Source organism: Myotis lucifugus, unplaced genomic scaffold (assembly GCF_000147115.1).
Source record: "Myotis lucifugus unplaced genomic scaffold, Myoluc2.0 scaffold_0, whole genome shotgun sequence".
Classification (NCBI taxonomy): domain Eukaryota; kingdom Metazoa; phylum Chordata; class Mammalia; order Chiroptera; family Vespertilionidae; genus Myotis; species Myotis lucifugus.
Window position 1 is genome coordinate 48,847,707 of NW_005871048.1, and position 26,428 is coordinate 48,874,134.

A 26,428-nucleotide genomic window follows, 5' to 3' on the forward strand; every position below is an offset into this window, starting at 1 on the left:
TTCTCTCTCTCTCAAAAAAAAGCTGTGAGATAATGAAAAAACAAAACTGTATTGTAACCTCAGCCACGTTCTTACAGAGTTTAAACACATAAATGGAGAGATCTTCCCACTCCCCTCTATTTGATGGTCCATCAGGTACTGGCTCATCTCCTTTCTAGCTTCTGGCTCCGCCTTTTCCTCGTCCCGAATGATGGGTGAAATAAGACTGTGTCCAGGAGCCAGGCTTCTCAGACCGGCCAGGAAGCGTAGAGCCCACTTCATCCGCAGACATCCACTCTAGCTCCCCCCAGTGAGCTTCCACTTGAACACAGGAAGTAAGTCACACTCTGGAGTAATCATCTCAGAGCCAACTTATTGGAGTAGTTCCAATACATACAAATAAACTCTGTTTAATTAATTTCTCATATGTTTAGTTTATTTCTTGGGATATTTTTATCATAGGTTATTTTCGAGGCAGTGCTAAAATTAATGACAGCCAAGTTGTGGGTATATTGCAGTGAGCTGCTGGAAAGATTATGGCTGAATCTTAAAAAAATATATCTATTTATCAGCACCTTTTATTACTCCATTGATATTGAATTACAGCTTAAAAAAAAAACTACCATTGGGCTACTTTGATTTATTAAACTCTTTGAAGACCTTTTAGCTAGAATGAGTATGGTAGAGAAATAACCAAGGATACCCTAAATCTGATTCTTTGTTTGAGGTAGTCTACCCAGAGGATATTTTCCTTTGTGATTCTGTACCTTTTGCACATTGGCATAGGGCAGCAGTAGAGAAAGGTGCCTCTCGGGAGAGGTGAACAGCAGCACAGGGAACCAGTCTGCTTTAAGTCAGGTCGGAAAATACCTGTCCCCTTTCTAAGGAGTGTCTTGACTTGAAAAGTTATTCTGACCTAATGTTTTGCCTTTATTCTTCTAAGTTTGTTTTTTCTTTTTAACCATGCCATCCCTTCTCACTTACAAAAGTGCCTATTTTCTGAAAAAAAGCCATCTATATATATAAAAGCCTAATATGCAAATTGTCCCCTCGGGAGTTCAACCGCTCGCTATGACATGTGCTGACCACCAGGGGGCAGTGAGGAACGAAGGAAGGCTCCAGCAGGCAGCCGGGGAAGGGAGGCCCCGATTGGCCCTGATTGCAGGCCCGGCCTAGGGACGCTACCCGTGCATGAAATTCATGCACTGGGCCTCTAGTGTGAATAATATTACCCTTTAATATGGATGCATATTTACAATTGTTTAATAAGCACAAAATGAAATTTAGAGATAACCTTACTATTTGCATATTTCTATTGCTATTGCTTTTTACTTTAAAAAGAACTTTTTTTATTGATTTCAGAGAGGAGGGGAGAGAGAATCATTGAACAGCTGCCTCATGAATGTCCCACACTGGGGATCAAGCCCACAACCCAGGCATATGCCTTGACCAGGAATCAAACTGTGACATTCTAGTTTATAGGTCAATGCTCAACTACTGAGCTACCCGGTTAGGAGCTTTTTACTTTTTAATAAAGAACATAAAATTTGATCTTTATGACATAGGAGAAAATGAATATATCCTAACAACTATGAACATAAATATATTTTAGTTAATATAAACTCAATGCAGTTTTTATTCATCTAGCCACTATTGTCAGAGTATGTGGCTTAGGAATCATTATTAATCATATTAACTTTAAGATAAATTGTTTTAAACTAATATTTCAATGACCACCATTCTTCTCTAGATAGAAGAAATACTTAAAATCTCTCATTGGCTTACTTATAATTTTGTTTCATCACAGTTTGGAGTTTGGATCAGAAAATGTCTGGAGGCTGAAACCGGTTTGGCTCAGTGGATAGAGCGTCGGCCTGAGGACTGAAAGGTCCCAGGTTCGATTCTGGTCAAAGGCATGTACCTGGGTTGCGGGCACATCCCCAGTAGGAGATGTGCAGGAGGCAGCTGATCGATGTTTCTTTCTCGTCGATGTTTCTAACTCTCTATCTCTCTCCCTTCCTCTCTGTAAAAAATCAATAAAATATATTTTTTTAAAAAAAGAAAATATCTGGAGAAGTTTAAAGAAAAGAAATTGGAAAGATATAAAAGTAGAATGTTTCTACTAAGAGGGGAAAGCAGTAGGAGGGGGGTGGAATAAAGAAAATGAAATAATATAGAAATAATAAAAGGAGGGAGTAATCAAAACAAAGACATGGGAAATAAAAAGCATATCTTACATAACAGGTTGAAAGTAAAGTTATTAAAAATAGTAGACCAGCAAATTCTAACCAAACAATAACTCATATAGCAATATTCATAACTAAATATAGTAAAAGGCAAAATACATTGTTAGGGCTAAAGAGATTCATTCAATATTAGTACCAGTCACAACCAGGAATACATAAAAATCTGTAAACACTTAACAACATAGAATGAAAATGTTTGAAGCATAATGGAGCAAATTATAATTTCATAATTCATAATGAAATCAGTTTCAATTAATTTTAAAGAAATTATACAGAATATTTTTTCTAACCTCAATGGTGTTAAATCTGAATTAAATAACAAAAAAAGATAACTAGAAACTCCTAACATATTTGGAAATTAAGTAACATATTTCTAAATAACACATGGGTTAAAGAAATCACAAGGAAAATTATTGTAACTGAATCATAATGAAACACAACATGTAGAAAATTTTTATATACATTTAAGCAATGTTTAAAGTATGATGTATAAGTTTTAGGGGGATTCTAATATTAATTATTGAAACTTCTACCTTAAGAAGCTAGGAGAAGAAGAGGTAAATAAATCCAATGTAATTGAAACCTAAAACTGATTAAATATGAGTGCAATCGTAAAGAAAGCTTTTTCTGAGAAAAGGAAGTTGAATGTTCTGCAAAGATTTATGAAATGTCACTTTAAAAAGTGCTGTCACAGCCCTAGCTGGTTTGGCTCAGTGGATAGAGCATTGGCCTGTGGACTAAAGGGTTCCAGGTTCGATTCCGGTCAAGGGCACATGCCCGGGTTGCAGGCTCGATTCCCAGTGGGGGGTGTGCAGGAGGCAGCCAGTCAATGATTCTCTCTCATCATTGATGTTTCTATCTCCCCTCTCCCTTTCTCTCTGAAATCAATAAAAATATATATTTTTAAAAAGTGCTGTCACATTAGGTATAAGCAAGACAGCTGAGAAGACAGGGATATTTGGGGGAGGAGGAATCCAGAAGAATTCTACATTCCTATGTCTTCCCTAAAGGTACCAAAGCAGTGTGGGTGTGCTCAGCCCAAGGAAGACAGTGGAGCCCTCCACGTCAGCAGAGAAGAGTTGGGCCTCCTGTACACATTAGTCCCATCAAGAGACAGAAACCACACAGACATTTAATCAGGGCTGCTTAATGTTATTAATGTTATTATCTAATGACATGGGATTAACTCTAAAGGGACAACAAGAGCTGTGAAGAGCCCCTGAGGCTGAGAGAGGACACTAGGGAGAAAGAAACCTCAAAGGGGGTCCCCTCCCTAGCTCCCACCAGGATGGGTGTGTGAATGTGCATTTATATATGTAAAGCAAAAATAAAACGTTCGGAGATGTATGACCATTCTTTTTAGTGATAATCTGCTTTAACAAACCAACTACGCGTCCTGATCACTCAGAGCTGAGGGAATTTAGAACACACAGTCGGCGCTAAAATCACCGGTGAGGGCCTTGAGCATCATACATCTCACACCCTGAGTCCAAAACGAACCCCTCAGCCAAGCCCTTCCCTGATTCCTGACTCACGAATTGTGAGCAAAATAGCGTTTTTAAGCCACTAAATTTGGGGATAGTTGGTTATACTAGGGACAGTAATGGGTCAAATTGCTACATAGCAAAGAAAATGAATGAACTGCAGCTGTGTGTAACAGTATCGACGATTAACAAGTAAGTCGGAGGAAGACAGACTGTGTGACTCCATTTCTGTGAAGTTCAGATACATGCATAACAAGTACTTATTGTCTAGGGAGTCAACATGTGGCAAATACAAAGAAAAGGAGGGGACTAATAAAGAAGTTTGGGAAAGTGCCTGCTTCTGACAGGTCACAGGCATATGCAGGAGACGTCAGAGATGATGGCAACATTCTTTTCCTTAAACTGCTGTATCGTGATATTTTATATCTTCTATAATGTAAGCGTTCTTTTGTGTCTCTTCATACTTAATTTTAAAACTTTTAAACACTTGCTTATTGCTGAAAGCAAATAACTTTCTCACAAAGATGGGGAAATGCCTGCCTCTCCCACAAGACCTAGGAGACATAGCTCACACAGGACGGATCTTTGCGCCGCTGTCGGAAAGGGCTGTGGGAGCCCTGTGTGGTGTGGGAGGTTCTCACTGGACTGGAGACTGACAGGAGACCTGTGGCTGGAGCACCAGATGTCACGGCGCAGGCGTGTGGCTCCTCCCCTCGGCAGGGCAGCCCAGCTCCTGCTCCTGTGGGGCCGGTTTTCTCCGCCTCCGCCTGGAGCTTCCTGTCTATGGCCCTTTGGGTGGTGGGAGCAAACCCAGGATGTGGACAGTGGAGTTGAATTCATACCAGGAGGGGAATCAGCAGAACTGGGGTGTGAGGGTTGCACGGTCATGGGCCACCAAGGGGCAGTCCACCCCGGCCCTGCTCAGCCCCTCCAGAAAGGAGTCACCTCGGTTGGCCTTGGACCCTCTGATTCTGGAACTTTCTGTCATGAAGATCATTCGTGGGGCTCAAAACACTGACCCCAGCTGCACAGCTTTAGGCCACACGTCAGGTTGAATTTCTCTCTCTGATGGCCACTGGGTTCCCTTCACTGCCAGGCTGGAAATCTCACCATTGCTGACTGAGGGGCCGGGCAGTGTCCTGCGTCTTCATGTCAGTGTTGGGAGGTCACTGGTCACTCAGCAAGGCGCGGGCCCACATCTGCAGCCACCCACACCAGTGGTCACTGGCTCGCCCCATACTCTCTGACCTGCTCTGAGGCCTCAGATTCCACAGGAGCATCTGAAATCTGGGCTGGGCTCCAAGCCCAGAGATGTTTGTGGTATTTTTACCTGTCAGAGCAAAGTTCGGGGGGAGCTGGAATCCAGCAGTGCAGTGATCTGTGTGAGGAATTTCTAGCGGCTCAGGAAATGCTGATGAAATCATGTTACATGTGAAATCAAGATGCGCAGCTGTACTTGTGATGTCATCTCAACCATTAAAAATGCACAGAAAAAACAATGAAGTGAAGCACGTAAATGTCCACAATGCTGACCTGGGGGTTGGTCTTGGGATTATTTTATTCTTTCTTTTTTTCTGGATTCTCCAGTGTGCAATGCACAGTGTTCTTTTTTCAATATGAAAATCTTAATTTTTAATTAAATGTGGCCACAGGTGTGAGGGCGCTTGGCAGGTGCCCGGTAAATGCCAGTGGCACCTGCACCAGAGGCGCCCTGTGCTGCCCTCCTCGCAGGCTATCCACCTCTGCTCCTCGTCCAGATCGTCCGCTCCTCCTTTCTGTGTAACATGCACGCACACAGCGAGCTCATAAGTCAGCAGGGACATATCTAATGAGACCTTCATGCTTAAGAACACACTGGTGTGTTTGAGATATAATTTTCAAAGTAAACTCCAGATATATGAAATATTAAATATTTTTTAAACCTGAACCCTTAGAAAAACTAAATAAAATAAATGTGAAAGGCAAATTTTGGTAAGATACCCAGTTCTAAGTTTTAAGGCAATAGAAGATATCACCAAAAAACTCAAGAAATGAAACTTGCATAGAATTTAAACTTCTATAGAGAGGAAAAGAACTTAACTAAACCATGAAGCAAATGAACTGGGAGGAATATGTGCAGCAGTAGATAGATTACAGAAACATTTGCTCATGGGAAGTGCAGAAAATTGTTAAAAAATTTTAAAAACCCGTGGTACCGCATAAGGCAAAAACAAGACAACAGTTGGAGCAAAAATACATATAGAATATTTACAGGAAACAAACATCAAAAAAGGGTTGACTTCACTGTCACATATATGTGAATTAAAGCAACAGTATTCCACAGTATACACAGCAATTTAGAGAATGATTTCTTTTTTAAAAAAATATTTTTTTTTGCTGATTTCAAAGAAGAAGGGAGAGAGAGACGGATAGAAACATCAATGATGAGAGATAATCATTGATTGGTTGCCTCCTGCATGCCTGTCACCAGAGTTCGAGCCCGCAACCTGGGCATGTGCCCTGACTGGGAATCGAAACGTGACTTTCTGGTTCATAGATCAACGCTCAACCACTGAGCCACACCTGCCGGGCTAGAGAATGATCTCTTATGGCAGAGCCTCATGCTTCTGAATGATGGCAAACCTGTTACAGTGCCACTGCTGACAGTATGTCTCCTTTGAGGGCAAATTGGTCAAAGTGGGAAGAATCATACAAGATGTTCATAACCTTTGATCCTGGAATCCTAATCCCAGAAACGTATCCTAAAACAACCATTTACAGGAAAAAGACACTGTATCATGTAATTGTTCTTTGCATTTATTGTTTAAATAGAAAAAGAAGCATTGTAAATTTATGAAAACAGAGGAACAGTTAAGTAGCCATCAAGATGTAACTGAGAGTGACATAGAGAAATGTTTGCTAAGGTGACTGCAGATGAGAATGTCACATTACATCTACGCTATTGTTACAGTTTAGAAAAGTTATTTCCTATGTGGATAAGGGCAAAGAAAAGTTTAAAATCTCTAGAGATCTATTGGGTTGAGATTTTTCTTTTTCTTTTTCTTTTCTCTATTATTGTAATGACGTGTATGCGGTAAGGCAGTGCTGGGATGGGGAAAAGTAAGTTGCAAAGCACAATATTTTGGAACTAAACTCTGACTGTGGAATGTGGTTTCATGTTAGAACGTGTACCTGAAGCTTCTGACAAGTCAGGGTCCCACCCCTTGTTCCCTGGCTGCTGGACACTCCCATGCCCCATGCAGACGCAGCCCATGTTTGTGTCTCGTCCATCCGGAAGTTGAAACCTTTTCTAGATCAAGTTCTTTTCAAGAGTGCTTAAGAACTCTCCTGGTAACCGACAGCTTGCTGTAGGCTTCATTGACTCCTTAACAAGTAGGAACCGCCCATTCCATTATGTGGGAGTTGGAGGCCGATATTGGTGTCGTGCGCAGGTCCCACATTTTCTCACTGTGCCTCCCTCCCTGTGATTCTAGAGGCCATGCTCTTTGGAGTGGGGGGGCGGGGGGGCGGGGAGGTGCTCAGGCCTCTGGAGTTTAGACAGAGGGTGGGGGTTGGGGAGTGAGGGTCTGGAAGTCCAAGTGGGACCACCCTAGGAGTCACTTCCTGCAGGGTCCCCTGGGCTCGGCTGCGTGAGACTGTGCTTGGGTGGCTTCCTTCCTCCTGTCCTGTTGCCCACCTCCCCCAGCCTCCCAGAAGGCGCTGTAAAAGTGAGGTTTTGACTGACTTCACTGAATCGAAAAGAACCCCCCTGTTTTCAGCCCTGATGATTTATTTGGGGTTCTGGGGTACAAGGGGGGCACTGGTCACTCTCCCTGCTGCATGGAGACCAGGGGTCCTGACAGGTTCCATGCCAGCCGCTAATCTCCCTCCCCTTCTTGTCCCAGGCCAGGTACACAGGCCTCATCTTCTTCCACGAAGGCTGGCCACTGTGCATCCACGGGAAGGTGGTGGTGCAGCTGGCGTCCCTGCGCGGAGTCAGGCTCAGGCCCGGGGACTTCTACCTGCAGGTCACATCGGTGGGGAAGCAGTCAGCCAGGCTGGTCTTAAAATGCCTCTCTCGGCTGGGACGAGGCTCAGAGGAAGTTGCTGTGCCTGAGGCCATGTATGGCTGTGTCTTCACAGGAGAGTTCCTGGACCGGGTGAACAGGGAACGCAACAGTGTCCTCTTGAAAAACTGCTTGCTGACCTCAGGCTCTGCTGTCTACCGCACCCCATGGAGCAACGTCACAGTCCCTGTGTTTGTACCCATCAGCGGAAGAGTCCTGCCCCACTGCCCCAGCCATCCCGGGCCTGAGCGGCCACCCAGCAGTGCCTCCGAGGCCCCGGCCCCAGCGCCAGCCATGGCCAGCAACACTCCGACCCTGCCTCACTGCGGGGGGCACAAGGACAGTGACCAGCCCAGCCACCTTCCTTCCCTGAAAAGAGCTGAATGCAAAAGCCCCGGGACCCTGCCCAGGAGCTCTGATGTCAGCCCGTGGGAGCCCCGTGCAAGCCCTGAAGGACCAGGAGGGAGACCGGACCCCGTGGACAAGAAGGATGGCCCCCAGGCTCTCACCTCCCCCGAGGACGCAGGCAGCCTGAGCTCCAGCAGGCGGCCGCCTGGGGCTCCTGCCGCAGTGGAGGCCAGACGCTGGTTCAGGAATTCCTACATGGAGGCCCTGCAGAACCCCATGCCCCTGGGCTCCAGCTCCGAGGAGTCCCTCGTGGATGATGCCTGCAGCACCCTGAGCAAGAGGGCCGCGCCAGGGTCCAGCCAGCCCCAGAAAGAAACCCCCGGCCCCCAGGGAGAACGCCAGGGGATCCGGAGACGACAGAGCTGTCCCAGAGCCGCTGGGAGGACCCTTCCCAGGAGGTCTCAGTCCTGGGACCGATCCCTCAAGAGCTTCCGAGGTGATGCCCCCCATTCGGCCAGCGCCGGACCCAGAGGTCACCTAGGAGGACAAGCTGTGGGGACCAGAGACTTGGGCTGCAGCCACCCCTTTGGCTGCACCAAGGAGGAAGGTAAACGCTCTTCTCCCCTCCCCCACTGTCCCCTTTCTCCCTCATTTCCTCCCCTCCCCTCGGCGCCCTGTCTCATTTAGTTTGGTCACTTGGCTGAGTAGAAAGAAGCCTGTCTCCATATCCATATTGACTGTTGAAAATAATGCTCACAGGTGTTCCTTTCCTGTGGCTGCTACACCAAGTACCATAAATATGCTGTCTTAGGATACAGAAATTCCTCCCTCCACAGTCTGGAGGCCAGAAGTCAGGCTTCACAGAGCCACAGGCTCTAGGTGAGGGTCCTTTCTGCTTTTTCCGCTGCTGGGGGTCCAGGCATTCCTGTGTTTGTGGGTGCACGCCTGGCTCTTCTCCCTGTCCGTCTGTCCATGCCTCAAACGACTCTCTCCTTTCTCTTATGAGGACACTTGTCATTGGATTTAGGACCCACCCTAAACTTTATGGATTCACATCTGCAAAGACCCTCTTCCAAATACAGTCATATTCACAGGTTCTGGGAGTGGACACATCCTTTTGTGGTCACCATACACCCCAACATTGTATTAATACTTGTTCGTGTAGGTAAATCAGGCGTAATGTTCATTTTTTAATGGCTCCGGGTCGATGACTTTATGCTCCTTCATTACACTCACTTGAGGGCCCTCAGTAAGTTTCTGAGCATCCATTCCTAGAGTACTTTTCCTTAGGCTCTGGAGGGAAAATAATTATATAGAGGAGCGAGTGAGGCGCATAAAGAAAGATAAGGAAAGAATGGCAACATATTTCTAAGTCAAATATTTCAGCTATTTTCTTTCTTTCTTCCTTCCTTCCTTTCTTTCTTCTTTTTTTGTATAATGTTCTGTGAAGAACAAAAACAATGACTGTGGAAAGAAGCAAAAAATATAAACATGCCGTAGGCCTCAGCAGGTTTAGCGCTAGCAGCCCCATACAATAAATACAGTAATGGGTGTAAGGGCCCCTCACTGGTCTCCTCACCTGGCCTCCCAGCTGGCCCAGTGTGGGGGCTCCGATCTTGTTTGCATCGAGGGCTTTTGGGGTCCTCACAGTGCTGGGTGGGACTGTCTGCCACACCCGTACAGGGCCTCTCCAGAAATTAGGCTGTGTGCTCCTGCCGGGAATTCTGACAGGATTCAGATAGCATGGCACGTACACTAGCTTACTACAGAGTTTTAGAGTACAATTATTTACTTAGGGCTGACACAGAAAACATTCTATTGCCTCTCTGCAATTCCATTAAAATTAAATTAAAATGAAGTAGTAACTCCCTGACCTTTGTTTCTAGGTCCTAGCCTGTCCTTTATTGTCCATTTCCTTTCCCATTCATATTGGACAGAAAACACACACATTTCCCCACACACACTGGGTGACACTATGAAAACTCATGTCTGCAGCAGAGCCGCAATAGGAGACAGAGCTTATGTTTTCACCCCAAGTGTCCACGTAAAACGTAATCACGTAAATTTCTCCCCTCGGAGAAATGCTGGCTGTGCAGATGCTTCTGTGGACATCCGGGCACAGCGTCACTGACAGTGTTGTCGCGAGGGTCACAGACATTCGACGACAAACAGATGATATCACAGTGACGAAGGCGGCAGGTTTAGTTTAAACAACCCAGCACTGCCGAGCAGAAACGGGGCCAGTTGACTCCCTGGGTGTAGAGTAGCTCATCTAAGAAGATTCAATTCTCATGATCAGAAATGTGGTATTCTCAAATATAATCATTTCTCTCAGGCCTGTGGGTGTCGTCTACTCACTATCCAGACTTCCTGTGAGGTAACACTAGGGCTGTCTGGGGGACCTGACCTCGGAGTTTACTGCCTGGAGACAGTGCCCCTTCCCTACTTACTCCACTTCCTCTCCCTCCTCACTGATGAAGCAGAACCCGCCTGTGTGGTGTCCAACATCCAGGAAGGAAGGAAGACACTGAATTAAGTGGAGGCTGCTTCTACCCATGAGGAGGTGGGCAGGGGTACCAAAGATCTGGTCAGAGGGCCAGGACCATTCATTACCCAACCAGTGACCAGTGGACCATTGGTACCTGCTTCCCCTTCGCACCCTGCTGTCCCTGGAGTCAAGTCTGCGGTGTGGTCCCAGACACCATGTGTTCATTAATATGGGAAAGTGCCTCAGCTGGAACCCCTTGCTGACGCCTCAGTTAAACAAGTGACGTTTAGCACATTCACTCTTCTGTAGCCACAGGCACAGCCTGCTCCTCCCCTGTTCCAGCTTGCTCCTCCTCTGTTTCAGCCTGCTCCTCCCCTGCTCCAGCTTGCTCCTCCTCTGCTCTGACTTGTTCCTCCTCTGTTCCAGCTTGCTCCTCCCCTGCTCCAGCTTGCTCCTCCTCTGTTCCAGCCTGCTCCTCCTCTGCTCTGGCTTCCTCCTCTGCTCTGACTTGTTCCTCCTCTGTTCCAGCCTGTTTCTCCCCTGTTCCAGCTTGCTTCTCCCCTCCTCTGGATTGCTCCTCCCCTGCTCCAGCTTGCTCCTCCTCTGCTCTGACTTGTTCCTCCTCTGCTGTGGCTTGCTCCTCCTCTGTTCCAGCCTGCTTCTCCCCTGTTCCAGCTTGCTCCTCCCCTCCTCTGGCTTGCTCCTCCCCTGCTCCAGCTTGCTCCTCCTCTGCTCTGGTTTGCTTCAGCTCCTGAGACTTTACTTTGTCTCCTCTTTAAACATAAAATTAATATAATTTCAAAACTATAAATGTAGCATTTCAGAATTTATTTTAAGAATATTATACTCAGATCATTCATTGTTATTCAACCAGTGGTAACTGAACAACTGTTTCTCATTAGCCACATGTGGGTACTGCTTTCATTCCTGGCCATTTTAATATTATAGCCCCTACCTCAGACCTCTCCTCCCACTGTCTTGTGGGGCAGGCTGAATGCAGGACAAGCTTACACAAATGACCATCTCAACTAGGATGATGTCTAATGAGAAAAGGCTCACATGAATGTGATGTCTGCTCCCCTTGTCCATGTGAGAAAGCTTGAGTTCGCTGCAGAATTGGTCTTGCCCTTGGCCAGTGATGTGTCCTAGAACATGTGAGCATACATGAAAAATTCACTCTCGAGGACACTGTGCGATTGGAGTCGATCAGCTAGTGGAGGGATAGACAAAACTGGTCCATCAGGCAGTGGAGTGAGACCCACACGGGAAAGAATGAGGCTCTGGCACAGGCAACGCCATGGGTGAACCTCACAAACAGTTCTGCTGACTGAGCAGCCAGGTAAGAGACCACATCGTGTTTGGGTCCATTGATATGAAGGATCCAGAACAGGTAGATTTACAGACAGAAGGTAGACAGGCGGGGGCCTGGAGCTGCGGTGGGAGAGGAGGTTTATCGTAAATGGGCGTTTTTCAAGGGACAAAAATGTTCTAAAACTGATTTGTGGTGATGGTTGCAGACTTGGTAAAGTGTCTCTGAATTGTATACACGTGAAGTGGATGGATTTTATGATATGTAAAATATATCTCAATAAAGCTTTTTTAAAACACTGTATGTACAAAGGAATGCTGTGGACTTCTCAGGCCCAGCTCTAGTGAGAAAGCTGTGCAGTTACATGATGTTAGCACTGAAGGAAGTTATGGACGAGGCTTAGGGACAGGAAAGCAAAGCCTGTATTACAAAATAAATGAGTATGACACCATCCAGCATAAAATGTTCCTCCCTGAGGTCTTCAGGCAGTGAGCACTCCCGGTGGAACAGAAATATTTCACTGCACGTGTTTGTTTATGCCCCGCTTCTCAGGAGCACACCTGTCCCAGATGGTGTGGCACGCCTGCGGTTCCACCAGAAATGGGGAAAGTTCTCATGGAAACCCACTGTTTCCACTCACGTTTTTATCCTCACATTTGTAGCAAGCTGAGCATCTGCCTTCCAACCAGAGCAATTCTTCATCTGTGACCAGGTCTCTTTCTGTTGTCCAGCCGGTGTCCCCACAGGTGACTGCAGCTCCCGAGGACACGACCCCCGCAGGTCTCCTGACCTGCTTGCTGAGCTGCTGTGTTCCGAGGATGAGGGACAGCCCCCCAGCACAGGAGACCTGCCCAGCCAGGTGCCCAGGCAGGTGCTGGAGATCAACTTGGAGCTGCTGCAGTCTGGGGCCGTCACCCTCCCAGGTGAGCACGGCTGTCTTACTCTGTTTGGGCTGCTATAACAAATGCCACAGACTGGGTAGCTTATAAAAACAGAAATTTATTTCACAAAGTCTGGAGGCTGAAAGTTAAAGATCAAGGTGCCAACATCGGGTTCTGGTGCAGGACCTCTTCCTGGTTCATGGCTGGCGCCTTTTCACTCTATCCTTACATGGTGGGAGGGGCAAGGGAGCCTTGTGGGATCTCATATAAGAGCACTAATCCCACTCATGAGGGCCCCACCCTCCTCATGGAAGCACATCCTAAAGGCCCACTTCCTAGCACCATCAAATCAGGCTTCAGGATTAGAGCATGTGAATGTGGGGGAACATGAACACCCAGATGATAACAGTGGCCATCGCTCTCTCAGGTGCACATGGTCTTCACCTGCCCAGGTGGGGGCCAGGCTCTCCTCTCCTGGCCGATCTCACATCTAAGTCAATAACAGTTTGCAGACCCGAGCTCATGATTTCTCAAGCCTGAAGCCATGTGTGCCCCACTGGGGCTGCCCCCTTTCACAATGCCCTCTATTCCTGCAGGGACCCGAGACCGCCAGGGGAGAGCAGTAGTGCAGGTCTGCACAAGAGGCCCACTCTGGTCCAGCCAACACATGTCCAGTGCCGAGCTGACCCTCCTGCTGAAGTACCTCCATGGCATCCCCAGGTGGGACTGAGCCAGGTTTCCACCTTTCAGACCCCTTTGGGGATAAACCCATGCAAGTGTGCGTCCTCATGCAAGGGTTTTGGTCTGTCGCTTCCGGGACCCTGTGACCTGGATAGCACACTCCCACCTGCCCCTCAGTCTCCTGCTGTCTGGCTGCTCTCTGCCCCACCCCATCTCCCATCTCCCCCTTCCCTCCCCGACACATAGTTCCCTCTGCTCACCCTGACCTCTGCCCTCTGAACTGAGGCTCTGCCACACACTCAAGCCCTGAATTCTCTGTCGCTCTGCATTCTTCAGCATTCCTTATTTACATGTTTTATACTCCACCTCTTTCTAAAACATCTTGAAGTAGCCTTGGATAAAGATATCAACTGATATGAAGATAATATTTAGAATAAACGGGTGAAGAAATCATTCAAATGAGTAGATCCTGGTACTAGGAAGGAGGAAAGACTGACTTGTGCTAATGGAGCCTTATGTTCAGCGGGCAATGCCGAAGGCCAGACAGAAGTGTGCCAGCTCCTCAAGGACACGCGCCCTCCTGACAGAACTCTCAGAGGACCAGGCCTCCTGGGTCCTTGGGAAGGTCACGGTGTGGAGCAGGTCTGCCTGGAAAGCAGCATGTTTGAGGCCTTCTCCGGGGCAATGATTTCGGGTCTGTCCGTGGACCAAGGACAGAGACAGGAGCTAGAGTCCAGGATGGTTCAAGTGCGTTATTTAGCCGCCCCCCCACCTCCCGATTTCATCAGATGCCGACACACTTTGGATAGTCCTCACGGCTGCCAGACCAAGAGTCCCCCGGGATGCCGGGTGGAAGCACCCCCCAGAGGAGGATGGGCTCAGTCATAAGGGCACCGGCCCGTCTCCAAATCCTGGCTGAGCATAAAACAGGATGGTGACAGCTGCCTCAGAGGCCCGTTCGAGGCTTAGAAATAATCTCTCTGAAGTACCTGGACTGAATCCAGAGTATCGTCTTCCACCACATCACATCACGGCAGCCACATAGCACACATCATGCGATGTGATCACATATGAGAACATGTCATGTGATACACATGTGAGCTTGTGGGGCACATGTTATGTGGCACACGGCCATGTGATGTGAGAACCTGTTCCATGGCACGCTATCCCATCACATGATGTGAGCTCATGTGGGCACATCCCAGGGTGCATCATCACCTCTGATTTCATGTTCTTTGCAGTGTGTCGCTTTCTATTTTAATTTCTTCTGAAACAGCACAGGTAGGATCAGTGCAGGAACATTAAGATAGAAAAAAGAATTAAAATATTCTCCCTGACCCTCCCTGCACAGAGCAGGTTCCCCGTTATCTGCAGGGCACTAGTTTCGCTGCCTTTGGGGGAGACTGGGATTTCAAATTTGTCCTTCAGCTCAGATTTCAATATATATTGAAACTACACTGAAAAAGAGAATAGTTTCCCTCTCACCTTAGTTTATTCCTTATAAGCTTCAGGTAAACACCGCCAAAGCCTTCAGATAACGATGCTTTCTGTTAACAGAAGCTTCTTTAGTGGGAGCCGCAGTGGAGAGCTGTGCGCTTTGGGAGTGCCCGCCCTTCGGCATCCTTAGCCTCGCAAAGCTGGCGAGCGGTGCTGGGTTCTCCATTTGTAACGAAGCATCTGTGAGTTGAGGCTGAGGGTGCGTATGGGGTCAGCAGGGCCAGGACTTGAACCTGGAATTGAGCCCTCTGCTTTTTCTGCCTTGCCACCGCAAATTCAGGCAGCCCGAGTCTCCTCATCAGAGAAGGCGTCCTCACCAGCCCATGATGCTCTGGGAGAAAGCCTCTGTTAAGAATCATTCCTAAAGCACCAGGACAAACTCGTTCTGGGGCCCCTGGTTTGGCTGGTTCTTTCCCTACAAGCGTTGTAATTTTGTTAGCATCTCGGTAGAATATTACACCTTGAGAAGCCGAAATCCACTCGCCATCGTGGGACGTGACACCCACCTTCAGCTCTCTGAATGAGGTACCTGAGATGTCAACATTATTAGGAAAAGCGCCCAGCAGTATCTTGTTACTGCAGGTGTGTGACAAGGAGCATTTGTGCGGTGGGTGTGCCTTATAAATGCACCACCATCAGACTCTGAGATACATAAAAATCTTAAAATTAGGAAGAATATTGGTTGTCATTCATCCGACTTGTGCAGTGAAGAAATCCATCCATCCATGCACACTTTCCTGGAAATACAAAAGAGAATAGAATATGGCTCCCGCCTTCAAGAAGACACACACGGGAACCCAGTTTACCGCAGCTCCCAGCATAAGACAAGTCCACGGTGCTGGGAAGGAGCTGCATCCCCAGCAAGGGAGGAGGCTGCCCCACGTGCTGTGTCCTGGAGGAGGGTGAGTGCAGACAAGAAGAGGACAGCTTTCCAGATAGAAGGAAGAGCACACACAGCCCCAGGGCAGATGGCCACTTTCTGGTGGCACCGAGCGAGGCAGGAGCGTGAGGACCAGAGACAGTGCAAAGGGAGCAGGTCCCCTGGGCCAGAAGAGCATGCTGACCTCAACGTGCAGTGGGAGAAGAAGCGGAGCAGTGGTGGGAAGACAGTTCTGAGACTTCAGCAGCTCCCCTGGCCTGGAGATGCTGATGGACATGAGGCCTGTTGCCTGCTTCCAACCGATGAGCAGCTTGATTCCTCAGGAGGCAGAGGGTGATGTGTGTAAAGTCAAGACTTCTGAGTTCTAAAGACGGGAGGATCTGGGTGAGGACGTCTCATTGAGAGATGGAGAAACACTTCTGGGAAGAGATTTAACCTGCATGGTTAACACCATCTGTCTTTCTCTCTCCAGGAAGGAGGTACGGGACCTGGGGCTGGTCATCCTGGTGGACACACGCAAGAGTCCGGCCGTCCCTGCCCTTTCCCAGGCCCTGGCAGCTCTGCAGGTGAGTTGGGGTCACTCCCATCCTCAGTGCCTGAGTGTCTCAGGGCTAGGTGGGCCGTGGGCACAGAGCCCTCTTGGAAGGAGTGTCCGGCCCGTCCCCTGGTCCTCGCTGCAGACCTTAACAGCAGAACCAGCAGGCTCAGCCTGTGCAGGCCTTGTGGTGTCATGATCTGTCTCAGCAGGAATGGTAACGACCCCTTCCTTTCATAGCACGTCTGTATCCAACAGCTGCTACATCAGGGTACAGCCCAGACAGGATGGAGGCCTGGAGGGGTGGCTGCCACTTGCTGTGAGGATGAGGGCCCTGGACCTTGGGTGCCTCTGGGACTGGTTCAAGGAGGTTGTCCAGCAGGTTCACGGTCCCCCCCAGAAAGACCTCACTCTGGATTCTGGTTTATGAATAAAATCCAAAGAGGATTGGGGAGTCCCTGAACTGGGGATAAAGGCACCGCTGGGTTATTCCAGGTACCCAGGGCTAGACAGGAACCAAAGAACATCAGCTTCCCTGAGACGTATGTACTAGTACACAGGGCCCCTTGTGTGCCAAGCACTGTGCTGGGGACTGGGGTGTCAGAGGCTCCTGGAATCTTCTCCAGCTGCCCTAGCTACTCCCTGAGCCAAAACCAGTGTCCTGTGTTCTGTCTCTGCTAAAGGTGCAGAGACAGAACCGGCCGCTGTTCTCACCCAGTTTCTTAAGTTTAGCGATGCCACGTGCAAGTTCTTCCCAGGAAGGACTCAGGGACAGAGGTTGGGACATGTCTGAGTGTAAGTGTTGGGGCCAGTGAGGCCAGGCCGGAGAGACCTGGGGAGATGATGGAAACCTCCAGGCTGGAGACACGAGGCCCGGAGCTGAGGCCAGGCAGCGGGATGGACAGGTTAGCAGGAGCAGGGACATCCCTGGTCCAGGCATCTAGGCGGTGGTGCTGCTCCTGGCCTGACCCAGGAAGAAAAGCCAGCAAGCAGATTCTGGGAGGGGAAACAAGCACTTGTGAAAGGGTCTCAGAGCAAACCTGATGGGTGAGTCTGCATTTCAGAGCGATGTACATGCTCAGTCTTAGCTTTCTGCAAAAAAGGTTCACATTGCATTCCTGTACTAGTAAAGCCTGAGTTACCTCCTCTGACACAGCCACAGGTTTGACGTGCCAAAATTCAGTTTCCATGAGACATTTCAGAAGCACACAATCTATTTGCTCATATCCCCTGCTGTCAACCAGCTGTTGGGCTCAAAAGTCAGAAACCAGGATGTCATCCAGTTTTGTGTTCATATTCTGCTCAAGACTGGGAAAATTCCTTAGAGATTCTGGCCTCCCGTAATTACACGCAATTTTATATAACAGTAATGCCTGAGAAATTGCCAAGTAAAGTTTTTTAAGAAAATAGATAGATGATTGCTTTCCAGAAAGATTTTGAAGGAAGTTCTGTTTGAAGATGTAATGGAAATGTTGATGACCCTAAGATGTCCTCTGAGTCCTTTGATTTTGCTAAAAGATTGTTAATATGAACTTCCTGGTTGGTTGTGATCCAACTGGACAATAAGACAACATGTGTTAATAACTCAGAAATGCATTTCCCTAAAGTTAGTGGTTGAATGCCTCAGGTAATAACATCAGGTCACCATCCATATAAATAGCAACTTAGGAGTAAAGCAATTTTGTTTGCCTCCAAAACCAAACTAAAATGTCACCATTGATCAAATATTTTGAAAAATGTAACCAGAAGTTTTGAGCAAATTCCTAGAAATCCTTTTATTTGCTTCATGTAGCTTGTTGGGAAAAGCTTTATAATCATGAAAGAGCTGTGAGAGCTACCAGACCCATGTGCCACACAGGAAGTCCTGGCTGGGTATACCCGTGACCCACCTGGGTTTTAGACACTCCAATGCTAGTGCCCCAGTGGAAGCCTTGATGAACCCCCAAGGCCAAAGCAGACAGCTGCTCACAGCCCCACCCACAGAAGCCCCTCTGGAGGGTCCTGGCCTGTCTCCTCCTCATGGGGACCAGCCCCCCACACTCACCCTTGTCTACAGGTAGCCCCTCCTCATGGGGACCAGCCCCCCACACTCACCCTTGTCTACAGGTAGCCCCTTAAATTATTAAAGTTCAAATACCATTATCCCATTTTAAAAGGAAGTAATGATTTTTTTTCCCTTGGTGGAAGAAAATCCTAAGAATTTGCTATCCCTCACACACACAACACATAACTACTAAACACTAATTGGGGTAATTGTTATCAAGCATTGATTCTGTTCTCATTTGTTTGAGAATTAATATTAATTTGTTTGCAATAGAACAAATAGGAGTATATGAGAAATATAAAACACTCTGCAAAACTGTTTTGAATGCATGATAAATCAAAAAGTTTAGCTAAATTAAGTGAGAGAAATAGAATATGGCTCTATAATGAGAAAGCAAGAATGATTTTTTTCTTTGGGCTTTCTATGGTTTATTTATTCAATAAATATTTATAAAATGTCCTCCATAAGAAGCCACTTAACAAAAGTAGAAGTATATCAGATGAAATTAATACAAATATCAGTTAGTTCTGAGGCCCATCCAGTAAGTTCATTTCAACATAAGAAATTACCTAAAACCTGTTTATCACACTACAAGAAACTTTGAAAAAGTAAAGCTTCAGAGAATATGAATGAAGAAGCACTAATAAAAAGTGCTTTATTGCTACATAATCTGGCCTCAATATAATAGCAAACAGAAACCAAGGAGGTTTGATTAAAGTCATAAACACATCAAAAATAAGATTTTTCAGTCGATAGGATTAGAACAATTGGACATCTGTATGCAAAAGAAAAGGAAAAAAAATCCTCAACATATACCTCATACTATATATAAAAATTAACTACAAATGGGTCATAGACCTACATATAAAATCTAAAACTACAAAACCACCAGAAGGTCACACAAGGTCATGATCATTTTCATGACCTTGGTTTACGCAAAAATTTCTTACCTCTGACCCCAATAACATAATCCATAAAAGGAAAAAAGGATAAATTGGACTTCATCAAAAGTTAAAAATTTCTCAAAAGATACTGTTACTAAAATGAAAATACAAACTATGGACTGTGAAAAAGCGTTTGCAAAACACATATCTGATATTCGTGTACCCAGAATATATAAAGCCTCAAAACTCAAAAAAACAACCCAATAAAATATGGGCAAAAGATTTGAACACACTTCACCAAAGAGGATGTACGAATAGCAAATAAGCATATGAAAATATATTCAACATCACTAGTCATTGGAGAACCACAACTTAAAACCAAAATGAGTAATACACATACCACAACAGCAAAACTTGACAAGAACAAGGGCTTGGTATTGCTGGTGGGAATGCAGAATGGTCCAGCCCCTCTGGAAAACAATGGGCCGTTCCTTCAGAAGTCCAACACAACTTTTCATAGGACTTAGCAATCTGCTACCTACTTACCCAAGAGAAATAAAAACTTACGTTCACACAGTGTGTATTGTGCTTTTACTTATGATTGCCAAAAGCTAGAAACAACCCAATGTCCTGCAACTGGTAAATGGAACAACAAACAGTTGTACCTTCGTGCAATGAAAAGGGATGAACTGCTGATATTCACGACATGGATGACTATGCTAAGGGAAAGTAACCAATACTTGTGTGATCCCAGTTATATCCCAGTTATCTGACAATTTTGAAAGGTAGAGTAGTGGTATCCAGAGGCCAAGGAGCTTGACTGCAAAGGAGTGTGAAGAAATTTGGGGGATGCTAACCTGTGCCTTATCTTCATAGTGGTGGTGGTTACATGACTGTAAGTTATGTCAAAACTCAGAGAACTGGACACTAAAAAGGGTGAACTTTATTATATGTAAATTACAACCAATAAACCTGAATACATTAAATAATTTGTAAGGGCAACTAATTTACACTTAGAGCAAAGGCATTCTAGATATTTTGGCAAAATATCAAAGTGGAAGTAGCACAATCAAAATTGGACAATTCTATCAACTCAATGAAGTTAAAAATTAGAAAGCTAATTAATATTTTTTTACTTATTTCAGAACATATCTCCACCCATAATTCATAGTATTTTGCTGTTGGTGGATAAAGATTCCGCATTCAGGCCTGACAAGGATGCAGCAATTCAGGTAATGGTTTTAGACCCTCAGCATTAGATCTGACTTTGAGTGATGCATAAGATTAAACAGTAAGGCACCCAGATGAGATAAAACATTTGAAAGAATTTATGTAAGTTCTGGTCTCAGCCACAAAGGAGCCTGGAGACCTGTCTCTGGCCCTTCAGTTCTTGCTGGAGCCGAGCAGAGCATAACATCAGAACACTTTGAAAATCGGATCTGCTTCTCCACCTCAGTTGTTTTCTTTCCTTTTCTTTCTTGCTTCTTTCCCTTTTATTTAAAAACTTCTCTGCTTTCTTTCTTGAAGGGTATTTTCACTAGATACGGACTTTTGGCTTCACAGTAGTTTTTCTGTTTGTTTGTTTGTTTGTTTGTTTGTTTATCTAGCACTTTAAAGATGTTATTCTGTTTTTTTCTGGCCTTCCTATTTGCTGATGAAAAGTTCGTGGTAATTCAGGTAACTGTTCATCTATTAGAAATGTCATTTTCCTCTGGCTACTTTCAAGATTTTCTCTTTTTTTCTTCAGCAAATTGACTATAATGTGACTGAGTATGGTTTTCATCATATTCATCCTGTTAGGTATGGCTGAAATTTTATGTCTATCACCAAATTTAGAAAGTTTTCAGTCATTATTTCTTGAAATGTTTTTTTCTGCTTATTTGGGACAATCCTCTCTTTCTAGGATTTCAGTTACACACACTGATGCCATCTCATAGGTCTCTGAGAATGTCTTTTTTTAAATGTTTTTTTCTCTCTCTTCTTCAGATCAGATTGTTCCCACTGATCTATCTTAAAGGTCACTGACTCCATATTCTCATCTCCAGTCAGCTATTAATCCCATCAAGTGAATTTTTAAATTCAAATATTGTGTTTTTCAGCTATGAAATTTCCAGTGGGTTTTTAAATATAATCTCTGCTGAGATTTCCTATCCTTTCATTGACTGCAAGTGTTTTTCCTTTACATCTTTGAGCATAGCTATAATAGTTGCTTTAAAGTGCTTGTCTAGTAATTTCAACATCTGGGTCTTCTCAGTGTTGGCCTCTGTTGATTATCTTTTCCTTTGAGAATGAGTCACATTTTCCTGATTCTTCGTGTGTCAAGTAATTTTGGATGGTATTCTAGACACTGTGAACATTCTTTTCTAAAGACTCTAGATGCTATTATAAACCTCCACACAGTGCTATTGTAGCGTGAATTTGACTTGGTTAGACTCAAACTGAAAACCATCCCTTGCATAGGTTCAGTTCAGATTTTGCCTTCAGCTGCTCAAAGTCCTCCCGTGTACACATGGTTTAGGGTCAGTTTACAGACTTCTGGAGCTCCCTTCCCCCACTTTCTCCCTTGTGAGAATTGATCTTCACGTTCCACCCCATCTATCCTCTGGTTCTTTGGGCCAGAAAGATGCCAATTTTCTATCAGAGCTTCAGCCACTCCAGTCTCACCATTAGTAGCCTGCTTTCCCGCCAAAGCCGTAAAAACGGGATGCTCCCTCCATGCTGGTTCCTTCATCCACTTTCCGTTGCTCACAATAAGCCCGGCTTTGTTCCCCCTTCAGAGCTTTCAAACGGTTGCCATTGCACTTTGTCCAGAGTGTGTGGTTTTGTCTGTGAAGGGTCAACTCTGCCTGCCAGAAACAGCACATCCTCACTTTCTTCCTCACGTTTCCTTTCCTTTTCCTGCCTTTCCCCTTCTCTCCTTATCATCTTGCCCTTGCTTCCTTTCCAGTCCCCCCCCCTTTTTTGTCTTTTCTTAAAGAGGACTTATCCTTCATTTCTCTTTGCTACCCTCTCCTTTCACTTCTTCTTCCCTTCATTCCTGTATCCAACCATACACAGTCCATTAACGCCACCAGCCAGGCAGCATAGCGGAACCCATCAACAGCAGTTCTCCCAGGAAGGAGCCATCCAGCGGTGTTTCCCTCTCCTGGCAGTGTGAGGTGGTGGGCTCCCTGAAGGCCCTGCACAAGTTTGTCGACAGCTCCCAGCTGACCGCAGACCTCGAGGGCTCCTTTCCCTACAGCCACAGTGACTGGATCTGCTTCCGCCGGGTAAGGAGCAGCTCACAGCAGCTGCGTGCGCCACAGTCACCAGGGGACTTCACCTAATGGATGTATTTACTCAAATCTGAAAGGGCATCGCCACCCCTGGCCTCGCACCTTTCACAGGTGCCATTTGTAGTCTGTTTCTAACGACCATGCTGCACGGGCTTAAGAATGCCGCGAAAATCCAGCCCTGGACGGGGAGGGTGCTGCTCCCAGCTTCTGAGACAGCCAGAGGTCTCTGGGTGACACCATGACAGGCTTACTACCTGAGGTCAGTTTAAATGTAGGAAGTCACAGTTGCTTGCTTCAGTGTCTGACAGACTGTGTCTTTTTTGTCTCTTCCTCTCAAACCACAATAGAAACTGGAGACCTTTGTCACAAACTGCCAGGACGCCATTGCTTTCTTACAAAATTTAGTCAGCTCCCTGAGCACCCACAGGACCCTCAGCACGGCTCAGGTAGGTCCTTGGTATTTTATTTTATTTGACGGGTAGAAACATAGAAGTTTAGTCAAAACTTGAAAGTTAATATTTGGTTTCACCACCATCCATAGCAGAGATTCTCAAACCCTTTGGATTTGCAGATCCCTTTTGGTTAGCAAACAACATCCAAAGGACCACTTCCTCCCCCTTATGACCAAAAAACCCCACCCTGCCAAAAAGAGAAACAGCACCGCCACGTTTGATGCTGTGCCAGCAAGGCATGAGTGAGTGCTGCTGGGGGCAAGCAATTCAAACACAATATAGAGAAGGGCTGGCCAGAGGGACCACAACAACCAGGAGACACCTCATGGGTGCCCAGGGTGTGCGCACCTCCAGACACCAGGTTCTCCTATGCTGAATTTCAGTTTCCCTCTGGCCCTGCCCATGAGTCTCAGTCTCAGACTTCCCTCCCCTGGGTGAGGATTCTGGAATCTGCTATCCACCCTCCTGCTAGGACTGAGTGGTGGGTGTGGCCACCCCGCCGTGCTTTCAGCTTGATTGCTCACATCTAATTCCTACCCAACATTAGACCTGGGAGGACTGCCTGGAGGAGGGGGTTTTTATGCACATTTCTTCCCACCCCCGCAGGAGGTCACAGAGTTAATCAGTGAGCACAAGGCCATAATGAAACAAGTCCTGGAAGACGCACTGCTGGTCACCCTCCGCCTGGAAGGTGGTACTGTACTGGCACGGCTAAGGAGGAAAGAGCAAGGGGCCAGTGAAGACAGCCGGTGAGTGTCAACGCTGGGGCACGTTGGGGTGAAGCACAGCATTCTGCCCCACAGGGGAAGCCCTCTCTGTCATAGACAGCGTCCAAGAGGCCCAGACCTCCATTCCTCTGACAGACAGGCTTGACTGGACCAGAGCGTGTCTTATTTGGGGACTCCAAGGAAAACTAGCTGAGTCCTTGGAATGCTCGAGTGGAAGACAAAACTCATTATAGTGGGATTCAGAGTCCTGACCAAGTGCTTCCTCCATCCTGGTGCTGTGTCCACCCACATTTCACCCCACCTTGGAGGTGCCTGCATGGATGTGGCCAGCAGGTGTCACCCCTTATAGGTACATTTAAGTTCCTGCTCAGGCCCTGGGCCCCATCTGGGCCTTCCATTTGTCAGACGGGAAGGACATAAGAAGAGTGCAGTTGTGTGTTTTAAGTAGGTTGTCACCAACAGCGTGTTCCTAAGGGGACGGCTGTGAACAAACCAGTGATCAGGACGCGACCCCAGACAGCTGCCTTCTCTTCCAGAGACAGCATTGAGGCTGCCTCCCGACTGTACAACCAAGTGGACGAAGAGGTGCACAGGCTGGTCCTCACCTCCAACAGGTGTCTCCAGGAGCTGGAGAGTCTGCAGGAACTGAGGGCACTCCAGGAGGAACGTGAGCAGGTCAGCCAGCATTGGGGAAGGAAGGGACCAGGCCAGCCAGCATCTGGGAGGGAGGGGACCAGGTCAGCCAGCATCTGGGAGGGAGGTACCAGGTCAGTGCTCCAGGAGGGAGGGGACCAGGACAGCCAGCATCTGGGAGGGAGGGGACCAGGACAGCCAGCATCTGGGAGGGAAGTGACCAGGTCAGTGCTCCCGAAGGGAGGGGACCAGGTCAGCCAGCATCAGCACACACACATAAGCCTTGTGCTACAAGTTACCATGGCTATGATGTCACTGGGCGAGGAGATTTTCAGCTCCATTGTATCTTAGGGGACCACCATCAAATATGTGGTCTGTTGGTGACTGAAAATCATTATGCTGCACATGACTACCTACTTTTAAGTAAAATCATTATTATTTTATCAACCACTATTTCCATGCAAATACTGTGAAGACGGGAGCCTACACAGCCAGGTGTATAGGGCAAGGTGAAGATGACTGGAAAATGTCCCTGGATCCTCAAGTTGTCAGATCACCTCAGGGCGGTCAGGGGGCAGGATTGCCACTGCCAGGGGGCCCCAAGGCATGATGGGGTGTGGCTACTATTTCCCCTCCTCGGTCTCCCCACAACCAGCCCCAGCTCCAGTCATGGGCCAGCAGGGGCAGGGGGCAGGGACAGGAGACCATCAGCACAGCCAGGACAAGGCAGGTACAGACAGGAGTGAGCCAGCTCGCTGGGAACCTGGGTGGTGGCAGCCCGGAGGATGGCTGACTTGGGACACCCCAAGCTGAAGGGGCTGCCCTGCCTGGGGTCCTCTGACCTGTGGGTCGCCCTGTGGAGTCTCTGCTTCCTTCTCCTCCATCCTGCGGAGTCCCCTCTCTGTCCTGTGGGGACTGCTATTTCCCATATGCCAGATTTTCCTCTTCTTTCTTTTTCCTGTTGTTTTGAACAGAATACCCACCAGGACTTTCCAGAAAAAGGGATGGTGGGATGAAAATTACTGAGACCTTGGATATCTGACTGTCTTTTTCCACCTTCACATTTCACGGTAGCTTTAAAATTTCCCTCCCGAATTTTGGAGGCACCGTTTCATGTCTTTCCCTTCATGCATTGCAGTAGAGCAGTGGTTCTCAACCTTCCTAATGCTGCCACCCTTTAATACAGTTCCTCATGTTGTGGTGACCCCCAATTTCATTGTTACAAATTGAACATAATTAAAGCATAGTGATTAATCACAAAACAATATGTAATTATATATGTGTTTTCCAATGGTCTTAGGCGACCCCTGTGAAAGGGTCATTCGAACCCCAAAGGGGTCGTGACCCACAGGTTGAGAACCACTGCAGTAGAGGATCCTTCTCTGTTCTGCTCGTGACCTTGGTCTGGGCCCTGTTTTATCTCACTGGACGCCTGTTCACCTCTGGTCTCCTCTGGGCACTTTGGCCCCAGTGACCACAGGGCTGGGGGTCCCTCCTTTGCCAGTGGTCGTCCTGAGCACCTAAAGGTTTTGAGGGTTCTGTTCGGAGTCAGGTCAGGTGTGTACAGGGGATGGTGTGTGGGGAGGGGTGGGGGGGGGGCAGGGTGCAACAGGCAATCGATCGATGTTTCTCTCTTCCCCTCTCTCCAAAAAGCAATCATATATCTAATCTAATGAAAGAGAAACATGCAAATTGACCGCACCTCTGCTATGCCCCAAGCCACACCCACCAGCCAATCAGAGCGACTATATGCAAATTAACCCAACCAAGATTGGGGCCAGCAGCCATGGAGCTGGAGCAAGCAGGAGGCTTGGTTGCCCCGGCGATGGAGGAAGCCAAGCTTCCCGCCTGCCCTGGCCGGCTGTGGCCTCCACTCAAGGCAACAAAGTTTCAATTATAGAAGATAAATAAATCCCAGATACCTGCTTCCAGCCAGCCTCCACTGGGAGCTTGGGTGGCTGGGGGCCATGGCCAGCATGCAAACAGCCATCACGCCCCTCACCCAGGATGGCCACACCCTCATGGGGTGAGGGTCCCC

The 26,428-nt window shown here is 47.1% G+C and overlaps 1 protein-coding gene across 1 annotated transcript in view; it reads left to right on the forward strand.

Moving 5' to 3' along the window:
- PLEKHG4B (pleckstrin homology and RhoGEF domain containing G4B) overlaps positions 1–26,428 on the forward strand; it is a 75,216-nt gene that overhangs the window by 27,791 nt on the left and 20,997 nt on the right. Inside the window, exons 3-11 of the mRNA XM_023751734.1 lie at positions 7,594–8,710; positions 12,632–12,823; positions 13,378–13,501; positions 16,312–16,405; positions 20,448–20,534; positions 22,455–22,571; positions 22,925–23,023; positions 23,636–23,778; positions 24,294–24,432. Coding sequence (XP_023607502.1) covers positions 7,810–8,710; positions 12,632–12,823; positions 13,378–13,501; positions 16,312–16,405; positions 20,448–20,534; positions 22,455–22,571; positions 22,925–23,023; positions 23,636–23,778; positions 24,294–24,432 — 1,896 coding nt within the window. The 5' untranslated portion in view covers positions 7,594–7,809. The remainder of the gene's footprint in view (positions 1–7,593; positions 8,711–12,631; positions 12,824–13,377; positions 13,502–16,311; positions 16,406–20,447; positions 20,535–22,454; positions 22,572–22,924; positions 23,024–23,635; positions 23,779–24,293; positions 24,433–26,428) is intronic.